General features: G+C 48.7%; 1 protein-coding gene across 4 annotated transcripts in view; it reads right to left on the reverse strand.

Annotated features, from left to right (window-relative positions):
* LOC106585101 (methylcytosine dioxygenase TET3) overlaps positions 1-14,464 on the reverse strand; it is a 65,696-nt gene that overhangs the window by 12,659 nt on the left and 38,573 nt on the right. For all 4 annotated transcript variants that reach the window (XM_014170938.3, XM_014170937.3, XM_014170939.3 and 1 more), the window contains 2 exons: positions 5,403-8,406; positions 3,369-3,459 (listed from right to left, as the gene is read on the reverse strand). In XM_014170938.3, the coding sequence (XP_014026413.2) occupies positions 3,369-3,459; positions 5,403-8,406 (3,095 nt within the window). The remainder of the gene's footprint in view (positions 1-3,368; positions 3,460-5,402; positions 8,407-14,464) is intronic.

Genomic DNA, 14,464 nt, shown 5'->3' on the forward strand with positions numbered 1-14,464 from the left:
TTTAAAAAAATCTGTTGCCAAGTATTCCCCTGCATAATAGAGACACGTGATCGTATACAAACGTAAGCAAGGTTTGAAATTATAATTATTATTTTTCTCCCCAATTTCGATCTTGTCTCATCGCTGCAACTCCCCAGCAGGCTCGGGAGGCGAAGGTTGAGTCATGTGTCCTCCAAAACATGACCCGGCTTCTTAACACCCACCCGCATAACCCGGAAGCCAGCCGCACCAATGTGTCGATGACATCCGAGGTCATTCTGCAGGTGCCAGGCTCGCCACTAGGAGTCGCTAGAGCGCGATGAACCAATTAAGGCCCCCCCCGGCCAAAACCCTCCCCTAACCCTGACGACGCTGGGCCAATTGCGCGCCGCCCTATGGGACTCCCGATCACGGCCGGTTGTGACTCAGCCTGGGATCGAACCCAGGTCTATAGTGAAGCCTCTAGCACTGCGATGTAGTTCCTTAAACCACTGCGCCACTCGGGAGGCCCCGAAATGATTATGTTTTAATCATTACCTGTTTGAGCTTCTTGCGGTCAATTTGCAATCGACCAATTATTTATTTAAATACGTTTTGGCCCCCCGACCACCTGCTGAAGAAAACAATCATCCCGCGGCTGAATCTAGCTGATGATCGCTGGCCTACAGCCTGCACTAGGATGCTTTGATCAGTTGATTGACAGGTGTACTGCAGAACGATAAACTGTCCGCTGGTGAGGATGGTCGTCAACGTTTATAGTTACGTGTAATTCATCATTGTAGTTATCGTCATGTTGTAGATGGCCCTTACTCCAACCTTAAACCTAACCCTTACTCCAAACTTAAACCTAACCCTTACTCTAACCTTAAACCTAACCCTTACTCCAAACTTAAACCTAACCCTTACTCCAACCTTAAACCTAACCCTTACTCCAAACTTAAACCTAACCCTTACTCTAACCTTAAACCTAACCCTTACTCCAACCTTAAACCTAACCCTTACTCCAACCTTAAACCTAACCCTTACTCCAACCTTAAACCTAACCCTTACTCCAACCTTAAACCTAACCCTTACTCCAACCTTAAACCTAACCCTTACTCCAACCTTAAACCTAACCCTTACTCCAACCTTAAACCTAACCCTTACTCTAACCTTAAACCTAACCCTTACTCCAACCTTAAACCTAACCCTTACTCTAACCCTAAACCATAACCCTTACTCCAACCTTAAACCTAACCCTTACTCTAACCCTAAACCATAACCCTAGCAAGCGGTTGCATATCAACATGTGCAGTTGATCATTTGTGGATAGTATGACCTAATCTGTTGATCATCTATAGGGAACTATCCAAATAAAGTGTAACTGCATCAGTGTGCGTTGGCTTGGTATATGTGTATGTGCCTGGTTAGGTTCTGGCGCATGTGTCTCTTGCTGCACAATGTGTAGAGAGATGTGGTTGGGTAAGCTACCAGCATAACTCAGATGTTCCTTCTTCCCTGTGTATCATACCTGTCATGTTGATAACGTCACCTCTGACCGGGTCTATCGTGGTGGGACACGTGGCTTTGTCCTTAATGGGAACTCATTCACCAATCATCAGCCGGTCAAAGTGTGTTGGCTCGGCCTCCACAGGGGTGGGCCAATGGGGTCAGAGGTGGGTCAGGGGTCAGGAGGAGACTATGGAGGGCTTTAGTTCTTACGTCATCTCTCAAACAAAGAAGGCTCTCCCTCCTCTCCTCACCTATCCCCCCCCCTCCCCCCATCCCATCCATTCTGATGAGTCTCTGGTCTATAGAAACAGTCCTCTGTCAATATAATGGCATGTCACTCTCGGCCCCGGTCCCCTATACAACAATGTGTGGGACCCAACCTAAGCAGCCCCCCATGTTTAGTCAATGAAAACTCAGTTGAGATTTGCGTAAGTATTAGGATACATGGTAAATGTGATTGTTTCTATTCCCTAGTTTCACGTTACCATTCTCCCAAGAGGAATTCTGAAACTGAATCTATCCATTCCCTAATGCAAATGTACTCGGTTTGATTCTCATTCTGTCCCTCTCTCTATATATATATATACACACACACATACCTCTCTCTCTGTCTCCCTCCCTCCCTCTCTGTCTCCTCCACCCATCTCTCCCTGCCTCTCCTTTCTTTGTCTCTTCCCCTCATCTCCCCCTACCTCTCCTCTCTCTGTCTCCTCCACCCATCTCTCCATGCCTCTCCTTTCTTTGTCTCTTCCCCTCATCTCTCCCTACCTCTCCTCTCTCTGTCTCCTCCACCCATCTCTCCCTACCTCTCCTCTCTCTGTCTCTTCCTCTCATCTCTCCCTACTTCTCCTCTCTCTGTCTCTTCCTCTCATCTCTCCCTACCTCTCTCCTATCCTCTCTCTATGCCTAGCCCTCTTCTCTGTTTGGTCTGATCTGCTGATGCGGTTATTTCCTGTTCCTCCTATTGGATTCTGGGTCAGGGATTCCCTGGGGACAGGATCACAGGAGTGTTAAGGGGAGGGGAGAGGGAGAGTAGGAGGACAGAAGCACTGGGGAGAGAGAGCAAAATAGAGGGAGGCATGGAGAGAGAGAGGGAAGAAAACAGAGTGATGCTAGCTCACAGCTGTGAGAGAGTTTGATGCCAAGACTCTTGTTCATAGGCAGAGGAGAGGAGAGAAGGAATGGAGAGGGGGGAGAAAGGGAGAGGGTGAAGGGGAGAGAAAGGGAGAGAGAGGGAGATGGGGAGCGAGAGGGAGAAGGAGAAGGGGAGAGAAAGGGAGCGAGCGAGAACGAGAGAGGGAGCGAGAAGGGGAGAGAGAGGGAGCGAGAGAAGGAGAGGGAGAAGGGGAGAGAAAGGAAGAGAGAGGGAGATGGGGAGAGAGGGGGAGAGAGGGGGAGAGAGAGGGAGAAGGAGAAGGGGAAAGAAAGGGAGGGGGTGGGAGAGAGAGGGAGAGAGAGAAGGGGAAAGGGAGACAGAGAAGGAGAAAGGGAGAGGAGAGAGGGAGAAGGGGCGAGACAGGGAGCGAGAGCGAGAGGCGGAGAGAGAGGAAGAGGGGATAGGAGAGAAGGAGGAAGAGGGAAAGGGAGAATGAGAGAGGGAGAGAGAGACTGTGAAGAGAGGACAGCTAGCTCTGCTCTAGGTGAATCAGGAGACTGCCATTGCGAGTTGCGTGGCTGTAATCTAGGGGGCTAAAAAAATCCCTGGACAAGCACACTAGCTACAACAGTATTTTGTAGTGTTTCCTCCACCCACCCATCAATTTCAGTCCATGCTCCATGCTCCCTGCCTTATCTAGAGGGAAATACTAGTATGCATCATACTCCTATGGTTTCTGAGTTATTTCAGTCTATGTCAGTCTCTTCTCTAACAGGTATCAAGTATGCTCCAGAAGTCTCACCTGGTCTCCATCAGGTCTCGTATGGAGGCCACAGTGGGCCCAGAGCCCAAGTGATTGTAGTACGGACCCTCATCCTTCTCTAGGATTTGCTCTGTAAGGAGAGAGAGAGAGAGAGAGTTACAGACAGAGTTCACAATGCAGTCCAAATTCAACCACCATTTTTACTTCCACACAAGTAGGTGATTTGGATGAGTGCAGGACAGTTCTGTGACATTGCGAGTATCAGAAGCAGTAGTGCCCAATTATTCAGATCTAACAAGCCATGGAAACAACGAGGAACCATAGATTGGTGTGACTGAAGCCAGATGTAAAACCACACACACTTCCTGTATCCTGTGACTGACTATGACAGGGGAATAGTAGTGAGCTTCTGAATACAGGGAGAGTCTGGGTGGGGACACTACAGTAGAAACAAGGGTGTTTGAGAGAACGAATGAGTCAGTGTGTGTGTGTGTGTGTGTGTGTGTGTGTGTGTGTGTGTGTGTGTGTGTGTGTGTGTGTGTGTGTGCGTGCGTGTGCGTGAGTGTGTGCGAGTGCGTGTGTGTGCGTGTGCGTATGTGTGCATGCGTGTGTGTACGCGTGTGTGTACGCGTGTGTGTACGCGTGTGTGTGCGTGCCTGCATCCGCGTGTGTAAGAAGGAAAGCTAGAGTATGAGAGAGTGTATCTGAGGTCACATTCCTGTGACAGTGCAGGGAGGAACCAAGGCAAGGCGTGGTCAGAGAGAAGCAGGAAATACTACACAGGACTACTGGCCTAAATAGTGTGTGAGAAAATAGTTGTGTGAGGGGGAGTAGTGGTTCCATGTTTGGAATCAGCAGAGTAGAGGGATTTGTAAAACTATGCTTGCTTCTCTGAGAGTGAGAGAAAGACAGAGAGAGGTTCGGTGAACGAGAGGAATGAATGAGTCAATGTGTGGGTGTGTGAGGGAGTCGGGTTACACATGGGGTGTTGACAGGGAAGTGTGTAAATAGGCTTCACTTTGGAGACCCGTTGTCTGGTGGCCTTTTCTCTTAGTAACAGCCTTACAGCACACGGCATAGCAAGTGTTCCCTGCAGCTGCTCTCTCTCTATGTCTCCCTTCTCTCCCTCCCTGTGATCCCTGGTCAAAAGTAGTGCACTAAATAGGGTACGCAAATAATAGTGCACATTTGGGAAGCGGGCCGAGAGGCCGTGTGCCACTTTGTCAGACATGTAGCCCAGACAGAGTGGCCTGCTCTGTGCTGTCTGCCAGCCAGACCAACACAATGGACTCCTTCTCGTGTTGTATCACTCTCACCGTTTCCCTCTGAACCTTGCACTGTAGCTGACTGGAGAGTAGAGGCGCGGGACACACAATCCGGCAACACAAACACACACCGGCTGGCAACACACACATTCTCAGACACACTCATGTGATGTTCAGAGAGAGGAGCTGGAGCAGAAGTGACTGGGCCACTTGATGTATACCTCTTGATAAACTGGGTGGTTAGAGCCCTGAATGCTGATTTGCTGACAGCCGTGGTATATCAGACCGTATACCCCGGGTATGACAAAACATTTATTTTTACTGCTCTAATTACGTTGGTAACCAGTTAATAATGGCAATAAGGCACCTCGGGGGTTTGTGATATATGGCCAATATACCACGGCTAAGGGGCTGTGTCCAGGCACTCTGCGTTGCGTCGTGCATAAGAACAGCCCTTAGACGTGGTATATTGTCCATATTCCACACCCCCTCGGGCCTTATCGCTTAAATATACCTGCTGCTGCCCGCTGTATAGCATCAGCCACTGCTGTACAGTATATTTCATGTTTTCTAGTAATCCTAAATGTATGGAGTAAGAGGATTTCAAGATAGCATACATGTCTTCTATAGGTGTTTGTTTGTTTCTATACTAGATACTAGATCGTATTTCTGGTTTTATTATGTACGCCAAAACACTTGTGTGCAGCCCACTTACTGGGAGTGTAAAGCAAAGTAACTCTGGGGCCCAGCAGTGGTCGAAATGTAGCTACATTAAAACTGTGTAGTTCAACACAGACACCCTACTCACCAACACAGTCGCAGGTGGGGAACTCAGCCTGGAGGTCCTTGGCGGGCATGTCTAGCAGGCTTTTAGTGGGTGTGTCCAGGTAGCGTAGTGGCGACTCCAGGAAGCCTTTTAGGGAGGGGTTGAGGGGGAAGCCGTCCTTAGTGGGGGTGTCGTCCTCGCCCCCCTCAGAGAACGATCCAGTGGTGGAGAGGACAGCCACGTTCCCATTCGTCTCGATCTTCATACGTTTGGGCAGCGGGGACGCGGAGGGGGAGAGAGGCACGGTGAAGGGGTCTTCAAGGACACGGTGCTGCTGCTGCTCCAGATGGACCTCTTGGCGCCGCGAGAGCGGCAACTGGGCCCCCTCGGGCTGCTCCTCCATGGGGCTCTCAGTGGAGGGCTGTGTGGCGGAGGTGTAGGATGCTTCACTCACACCCCCTGTCACATTCTCCTTGTCCACCTCCATGTCCTGGTCTGCTGGTGGGGCTGTGGTAGAAGCTAAGGGAGTAGGGCTGCAGGACTGGGTGTTGGTGGTGCTGGACGGTGACGTGGGTCTGGCTTGTCCTGAGGTAATGTTGGGCTGAGACTCTATCACCACGGGCTGGGCTGAGGCTGAGGGGGACTGGTCCTGAGGCTGGATCTGAGGAGGGCAGGGCACTGGGGCCGAGGATGAACTGTCTCCGAACTCTGCCTCGAACTGGAGGATCAGCTCCTCAAACTTGGGGTCCAGGGAGCTGAGGCCTGGTATGGACTGAGAGGTGGTGGAGGTCTGTGTGGCGCCGGCCTCCCCTGAGCTAGCCGGGGCGTCCGGGGCTGCAGGGAGAGGCAGAGGGGTTGAGACGGCTGGACTGTTTACAGAGAAGGCAGGAGCAGTGACAGAGCGTGCAATAGAAGAGTTTAAAATGGATACCTGAGATTGGGCCGGGGTTGGGAGGCCTGCGGCAGCCTGAGTGGGGTTACTGAGGAGGGGGAAGGTAGGGAAAGGGAGAGAACCTGAATGGGCGCTGGCCAGAGGCAGGGCTCCGATCATGGTGAGTGGAGACGGTTTCTGTATGGAGATCTGGCTGTGAGGCAGGAAGGTTGGCAGGGAGGCCTTCCGCTTGGTTTTCTTGATGACTATCGTCTTGGGTTTTGGACCTGGATAGAGCAGCATCCCCGGTTGCTGCTTGAGGAGCGGCGATGTCCCCGCCGTGCTCTTCCTCCTCTTGGGCTCCTTGGGCTCCTGCTTGATGACCACAGGGATGAGGTGGCCCTCGGGGCCCATCTGTTGGGGCCACCACTTGCGGAGGTTCTGGCAGGCCTGGGTGGGCCGTGGAGGGCAGAGGCCTGGGGGGCCGGGAGGATTAGAGAAGAGGTTCCTCTTGTGGTGAAGGTGTTGCTGCAGGGCTGTCTGGGTGGAGTAGTGGATGGCTGTGCTGCCCGCGGAGAGAGGTGGACCAGGGTACCCAGGCTGCTGCTGGCCGTTCATCCGGCCGTAGCGACCGCCCATGTAGGCACAGGCAGAGCTCTGGTACTCTCCAGAGTTGACCTCCTGCTTGACCTGAGGCATCCCTGGTTCCTGCTTGATGTGGTGGTGTGGGATAGGCAGCTTGAAGGGGTCATTTATATACTTTCCGCTGGAGTCGCCCAGTAGCTGTTTGAGCTTGGACATGGGATCGCCAACGCTGTGGCCACCGGACGGAGGGGCGAAGTGAGACTGCTGGGAATCTGAGTTCATCATCATCCACTGGTTCCTTTGCTCTTGGATTCCCCCAGGGGCCTGCTGCTGCTGCCACTGCTGAGGGTGAGGGTGGGGGCTGCCTGCCTGGGTCTGCCCGGGGAAAAGCAAAGTGGAGGACGGGAGAGGGGAGGCGTGGGCCGGATGACCCTGGGACTGGGGTCTGTGCTGCTGCTCCCACGACGAGGAGCTCTGCTGGGGGTACAGTCCAGGGGGGACAGATTGTGACCGCGAGGAGGACAAAGAGGACATGGGGCCGGGGGAGGGGGGGAGCAAGCGGTTGCCGTGCTGGGGCTGTAGAGGGGGTTGTTGGTGGCTGGTAGAGGAGGCCTGGGCAGGAGGGACCACAGTCTGGGGGGTGGTGGCAGACAGCTGGGTCAGGGCCTCGATGGCTATGGCCGTCTGCAGACTGACGTTCTTCTCCTTGGCGATGGAGAGAACCTGAGGGGAGCAGGGGACAGAGCCTGGGCGTTGGCCCTGTTGGTGTGGGTGAAGGGGTGGACAGGAGGGCGGGTTACCTCCATTGACATGGGGGTGAGGATGGTGGTGGGGGTGAGGGGGCTGTTGTGAGTGTGGTGGCTGTTGATGAGGCGGCGTGTCGGCGGCCATCTTGGAACAGGGTGTGTTGTTGTCCTGCTCCTCCCCCGCCTGTTTGATCCTCTTTTCCAGCCACTCCAAGTAGTCTGGGCAGTCCGGCCCATCACAGTCACAGTTTGGGGGCTTGTGGCCGTGCCTCGCTTGGCTCAGGGCAGTCTTCAGGGCAGTCTTCAGGGTGGTCTGCAAGTTGTTCAAGTCCTCTCGGGGGCTAGCCTGATCCCCTCCCTCTGGGGCTTGGAGCCTGGCTTGAGCCACGGCCCCCTTAGCAGTGCCCATCTCCTGGTTGAACTTCTCATACAGCTGGGCGGTGTAGGACTGGGCCTCGGGGATGGGGGCCAGAGAGCCCACATTAACACTGGCTGAGAAGGCTACCAGATTGCGTGCGTCCTCCATGTCTGCCTCGTGGACGGGCTTCCCAGGAGTCCTACCAAAACTGCCCCAGCCACTGCAGGGCAGCTGCTTCTGGGGTTGGGGGGCTTTGCCCTGCCCAGGTACCCAACCCTGTCCTGGGGGAACACTCCCTGACCGATGGGGCTCCCTCTGGGTGTCCAGGCCGGCTCCACCCTCCTCATGGGTGTCACTGGGTTGCCGGCTCACCCCATTGGTCGGTTCCAGGCTCAACGAACCGCCTTCTTCGAGGCGGTCATGTGACCCAGTTTCCATCTGGCCTCCTCTTCTGGGGCCATCCACTGAACCAGTGTCCGAAACAGTCTGAGAACGAGAGAGAGGGAGGACACAGATGAAAGAGGTTAGAGACCAGAAAAAAATAAATAGGAACTGTGCATCAAGTTGGAATAAGCAATACCTCAATCAATATACAAAAATATATTGTTTTAACATGTTAACAACAAGTTTTTATTCAGTCGATGATCTTAGCTTAACATCATACACAAACAAAGCATTCCCAGAGAAGGGACAAATCAACATATCATAATGATTATGACAGGGCACTGGCTAGAATCCATTCCTCATTTCAGAGGTCTTGGTTTGGGTTCCTCACTCACTCACTCACCCACACACACACACACACACACACACACACACACACACACACACACACACACACACACACACACACACACACACACACACACACACACACACACTCACACTCACACTCACACACACACTCACACACACACACACACACTCGGTCAGGCCAGTTGGGGAAATGAATTAACTGTTGCTTCAACAGTGTTTCCACAATGATCAGAGTGTTGAAGTCACAGACCATGTGACATCATTGTGCAGTAATGCTCACGCTACTTACTACACACTGCAGTCAGCCCATGTAAAGGTATACCATCCCCCCCCAAAGGCACAAAGGATCATTTAAAAAGCAATCAAATATACACAAATGCATGGCAATTACCTCCACATATCTGTTTTACTCAAGGAAGAACGTGGAGAATGCTGTGAACCTACGGGCAGCATTACTGCATCTCTACCATTCACTTCAATAGTTACAGGTAATAAACTTGCAACTCAACTTCCCTATTTAAATGTCAACATATTACCAGTGTATATATTAGCTCTATACGTTGTCAATGACTGTCTATTAGCCAAGCGGGGTTCCTGGTTCCTGATCCTGTGGTCCTGAACCTCTCTCTCCCTTAGGCCTTTATGACTGGGGAGTATCTATCTATCTCTACACTGCTGCATTCAACACCTGTCATATCACCATGGGGTAAGACTAGACACACTCAATAAATGCATGATGGATCAACAAACGCAATAAGAATGTGTCAAGGATCTAGAGAGCAAAGATGTAGCAAAGAGTGGTGTGGTAATTAAGCAATAAGGTCCGAAGGGGTGTGGTGGTATAGCCGTGGTATATATGGACAATATACCATGGCTAAGGGCTGTTCTTAAGCACGACGCAACGAAGAGTGCCTGGACACAGCCCTTAGCCATGGTATATTGGCCATATATCACAAACCCCCGAGGTGCCTTATTGCCATTATAAACTGGTTACCAACGTAATTAGAGCAGTAAAAATACATGTTTTTACTGTTGTTTTTTATTTCCTTACTTATCTATTGTTCACCTAATACCTTTTTTTTTTTACTTAAAAATTGTACTATTGGCTAAGGGCCTGTAAGTAAGCATTTCACTGTAAGGTGAAATGTTGTATTCGGCGCACGTGACAAATAAACTTTGATTTGATTTGATACCCGTGGTATACGGTCTGATATACCACAGACAATCAGCATTCAGGGCTCCAGCCACCCAGTTTATAATACCAAATCATGTGCATTGATAGTCTACGGTGACATTCCTGATGCCATTTCACAAGTGTGCTTCGTAAGATGATAGTAGAGCCTTGCATGACTCTCACTTCCATTAGAGTCCATTAGAGATAGAGCACGATGATCTCATCTGATTGTTGAAGCTGCTCATCCAATACATTAGCTGTGATGACATCACTGTTTACTGGACCTGCAGAATGAAGGCTGCAAGGTGACAGACTATAGGGGAGAATCTGGTCTCCTGGCTCCTGGTTTTGGAGGGGAAAACTAAAAGCAGCGCTGTTGTCAAAACACACTATATTGCTTCAAACAGCCTTCTCAACACGACACTGATTTCAAAACAAGTTGGAAATGCAACCGATCTGTGCTTGAATCATGTATCTGCAGTGGCACCCCTTAAATGGACATCATACAAGTATCGGAAGGACTGGGTCTGCTGTTTTGCTTTGTCAAAATGGAGCCCATACTAAGATGAGTTGTTTCCTATGAGTAAAACTGTGTCCACATTTTCTGTGTGTCTACAAACTGTTTACAAATTGACAAGCATCAGACATACAAACAGGGAAGGTGATCTATTCTACGCAGTCTCATGCTACTTCCTCTTTAGAGTAATATGACACTGTCTGTCAGTGGTGTGTATAAAACAGAGAGAACACAGGTCTGAAGACAATTCATTATGATCTACTGTGTTTGAGGAGGCATAGCAAACAAAGATAATCCAAGTACAAACACAGAGTACGGGTAATGAATATACACTACCGTTCAAAAGTTTGGGGTCACTTAGCAATTTCCTTGTTTTTGAAAGAAAAGCAACAAAAAAAATTGTCCATTAAAATAACACCAAATTGATCGGAAATACAGTGTAGACATTGTTAAAGTTGTAAATGACTCTTGTAGCTGGAAACGGCTGATTTTTAATGGAATATCTACATAGGCCCATTATCAGCAACCATCACTCCTGTGTTCCAATGGCACGTTGTGTTAGCTAATCCAAGTTTATCATTTTAAAAGCCTAATTGATCATTAGAAAACCATTTTGCAATTATGTTAGCACAGCTGAAAACTGTTGTTCTGATTAAAGAATCATTCAAACTGGCCTTCTTTAGACTAGGTGAGTATCTGGAGCATCAGCATTTGTGGGTTTGATTACAGGCTCAAAATGACCAGAAACAAAGAACTTTCTTCTGGAACTCGTCAGTATATTCTTGTTCTGAGAAATGAAGGCTATTCCATCAGAGAAATTGCCAAGAAACTGAAGATCTCGTACAATCTCGTACAACGCTGTGTACTACTCCCTTCACAGAACAGCACAAACTCGGCTTACCAGAATAGAAAGAGGAGTAGGAAGCCTGGTGCACAACTGAGCAAGAAGACAAGTACATTAGAGTGTCTAGTTTGAGAAACAGACGCCTCACAAGTCCTCAACTGGCAGCTTCATTAAATAGTACCCGCAAAACACCAGTCTCAACGTCAACAGTGAAGAGGCGACTCCGGGATCCTGGCCTTCTAGGCAGAGTTCCTCTGTCCAGTGTCTGTGTTCTTTTGCCCATCGTAATCTTTTCTTTTTATTGGCCAGTCTGAGATATGGCTTTTCTTTTGTAACTCTACCTAGAAGGCATGCATCCCAGAGTCGCCTCTTCACTGTTGGCATTTGTTTCTCAAACTAGACACTTGTCTTCTTGCTCAGTTGTGCGGGCCTCCCACTCCTCTTTCTATTCTGGTTAGAGCCAGTTGGCGCTGTTCTGTGAAGGGAGTAGTACACAGCGTTGTACGAGATCTTCAGTTTCTTGGCAATTTCCCGCATGGAATAGCCTTAATTTCTCAGAACAAGAATAGACTGATGAGTTTCAGAAGAAAGTTCTTTGTTTCTGGCCATTTTGAGCCTGTAATCGAACTCACAAATGCTGATGCTCCAGATATTCACCTAGTCAAAAGAAGGCCAGTTTTAATTATTCTTTAATCAGAACAACAGTTTTCAGCTATGCTAACATAATTGCAAAAGTATTTTCCAATGATCAATTAGCCTTTTAAAATGATAAACTTGGATTAGCTAACACAACGTGCCATTGGAACACAGGAGTGATGGTTGCTGATAATGGGCCTCTGTACGCCTATGTACGTAGATATCTCATAAAAAATCTGCCGTTTCCAGCTACAATAGTCATTTACAACTAACAATGTCTACATTGTATTTCTGATCAATTTGAGGTTATTTTAATGGACAAATAATGCGTTTTGCTTTCAAATACAAGGACATTTAAGTGACCCCAAACTTTTGAAATTTAGTGTACAGTCGTGGCCAAAAGTTTAGAGAATGACACAAATATTAATTTTCACCAAGTCTGCTGCCTCAGTTTGTATGATGGCAATTTGCATATACTCCAGAATGTTATGAAGAGTGATCAGATGAATTGCAATGTCCCTCTTTGCCATGCAAATGAACTGAATCCCCCCCCCCAAAATATTTCCACTGCATTTCAGCCCTGCCACAAAAGGACCAGCTGACATCATGTCAGTGATTCTCTTGTTAACACAGGTGTGAGTGTTGACGAGGACAAGGCTGGTGATCACTCTGTCATGCTGACTGAGTTCGAATAACAGACTGGAAGCTTCAAAAGGAGGGTGGTGCTTGGAATCATTGTTCATCCTCTCTCAAACATGGTTACCTGCAAGGAAACATGTGCCGTCATCATTGCTTTGCACAAAAAGGGCTTCACAGGCAAGGATATTGCTGCCAGTAAGATTGCACATAAACCAACCATTTATTGGATCATCAAGAACTTCAAGGAGAGCGGTTCAATTGTTGTGAAGAAGGCTTCAGGGCGCCCAAGAAAGTCCAGAAAGCACCAGGACCGTTTTCTAAAGTTGATTCAGCTGCGGGATCGGGGCACCACCAGTAGAGCTTGCTCAGGAATGGCAGCAGGCAGGTGTGAGTGCATCTTCATGCACAGTTAGGCGAAGACTTTTGGAGGATGGCCTGGTGTCAAGAAGGGCAGCAAAGAAGCCACTTCTCTCCAGGAAAAACATCAGGGACAGACTGATATTCTGCAAAAGGTACAGGGATTGGACTGCTGAGGACTGGGGTAAAGTCATTTTCTCTGATAAATCCCCTTTCCGATTGTTTGGGGCATCCGGAAAAAACCTTGTCCGGAGAAGACAAGGTGAGCGTTACCATCAGTCCTGTGTCATGCCAACAGTAAAGCATCCTGAGACCATTCATGTGTGGAGTTGCTTCTCAGCCAAGGGAGTGGGCTCACTCACAATTTTGCCTAAAAACACAGCCATGAATAAAGAATGGTACCAACACATCCTCCGAGAGCAACTTCTCCCAACCATCCAGGAACAGTTTGGTGATGAACAATGCCTAATCCAGCATGATGGAGCACCTTGCCATAAGGCAAAAGAGATAACTAAGTGGCTTGGGGAACAAAACATCAATATTTTGGGTCCATGGCCAGGAAACTCCCCAGACCTTAATCCCATTGAGAACTTGTGGTCAATCCCCAAGAGGCGGGTGGACAAACAAAACCCACAAATTCTGACAAACTCCAAGCATTGATTATGCAAGAATGGGATGCCATCAGTCAGGATGTGGCCCAGAAGTTAACTGACAGCATGCCAGGGCGGATTGCAGAGGTCTTGAAAAAGAAGGGTCAACACTGCAAATATTGACTCTTTGCATCAACTTCATGTAATTGTCAATAAAAGCCTTTGACACTTATGAAATGCTTGTAATTATACTTCAATATTCCATAGTAACATCTGACAAAAATATCTAAAGACACTGAAGCAGCAAACTTTGTGGAAATTAATATTTGTGTCATTCTCAAAACTTTTGGCCACGACTGTAAGTTCAACCACTTCTACACCGAGACACAAATCCATGACACACTGAGTATCCAAATAACCAAATAACACACATCATATTTTGACTTTTCCTCGGAAACATCTTCAAGTCCTATTCTACAATAGCCTAAACTAAATAAGGAAGTCTTCAACATGGCACTGCGGACATGTCAGAACAGGGAGTTTAGTGGCATTGAGGCTATAGCAGGTGAAAGGCAAGCCCTGCTCTATGCCCCAGACAGACACACGTTGATAACGCTTGAAGTCCTGTGAGCTCAGACAGACTGAGCTCCATGAGGATTGCACACAGTCATAATCATATCCGTACACTATGTTGTACACACGTGCATACTGTATAACTACACCGCCATTGCGCACACACCGTTTACAGCACAGACAGATACACATAAAGGTAGACTACACCATGTCAAAAGACTGCCTATACCTAGAAGAGGAACTAGGCTGGTTTGTTGTTTTGAGTTATGATCCAACAGGTCTGTGTATAATGCAGACTTCATCACATCTATATTCACAGTGAGAACACAGCTCTCGTTTGTAGCTCCTACAGTTGGTTGACAGCTGAAGTGGACCAGACACCCTGCTTCCCGTAATTTAAATATATTGAAATGAGGCTTTTGAAGTGTCTAATTATTGGACGGGCCGCTTGCTCAGGC

The sequence above is a fragment of the Salmo salar genome, chromosome 24, assembly GCF_965601325.2.
Source record: "Salmo salar chromosome 24, fSalSal1, whole genome shotgun sequence".
Classification (NCBI taxonomy): domain Eukaryota; kingdom Metazoa; phylum Chordata; class Actinopteri; order Salmoniformes; family Salmonidae; genus Salmo; species Salmo salar.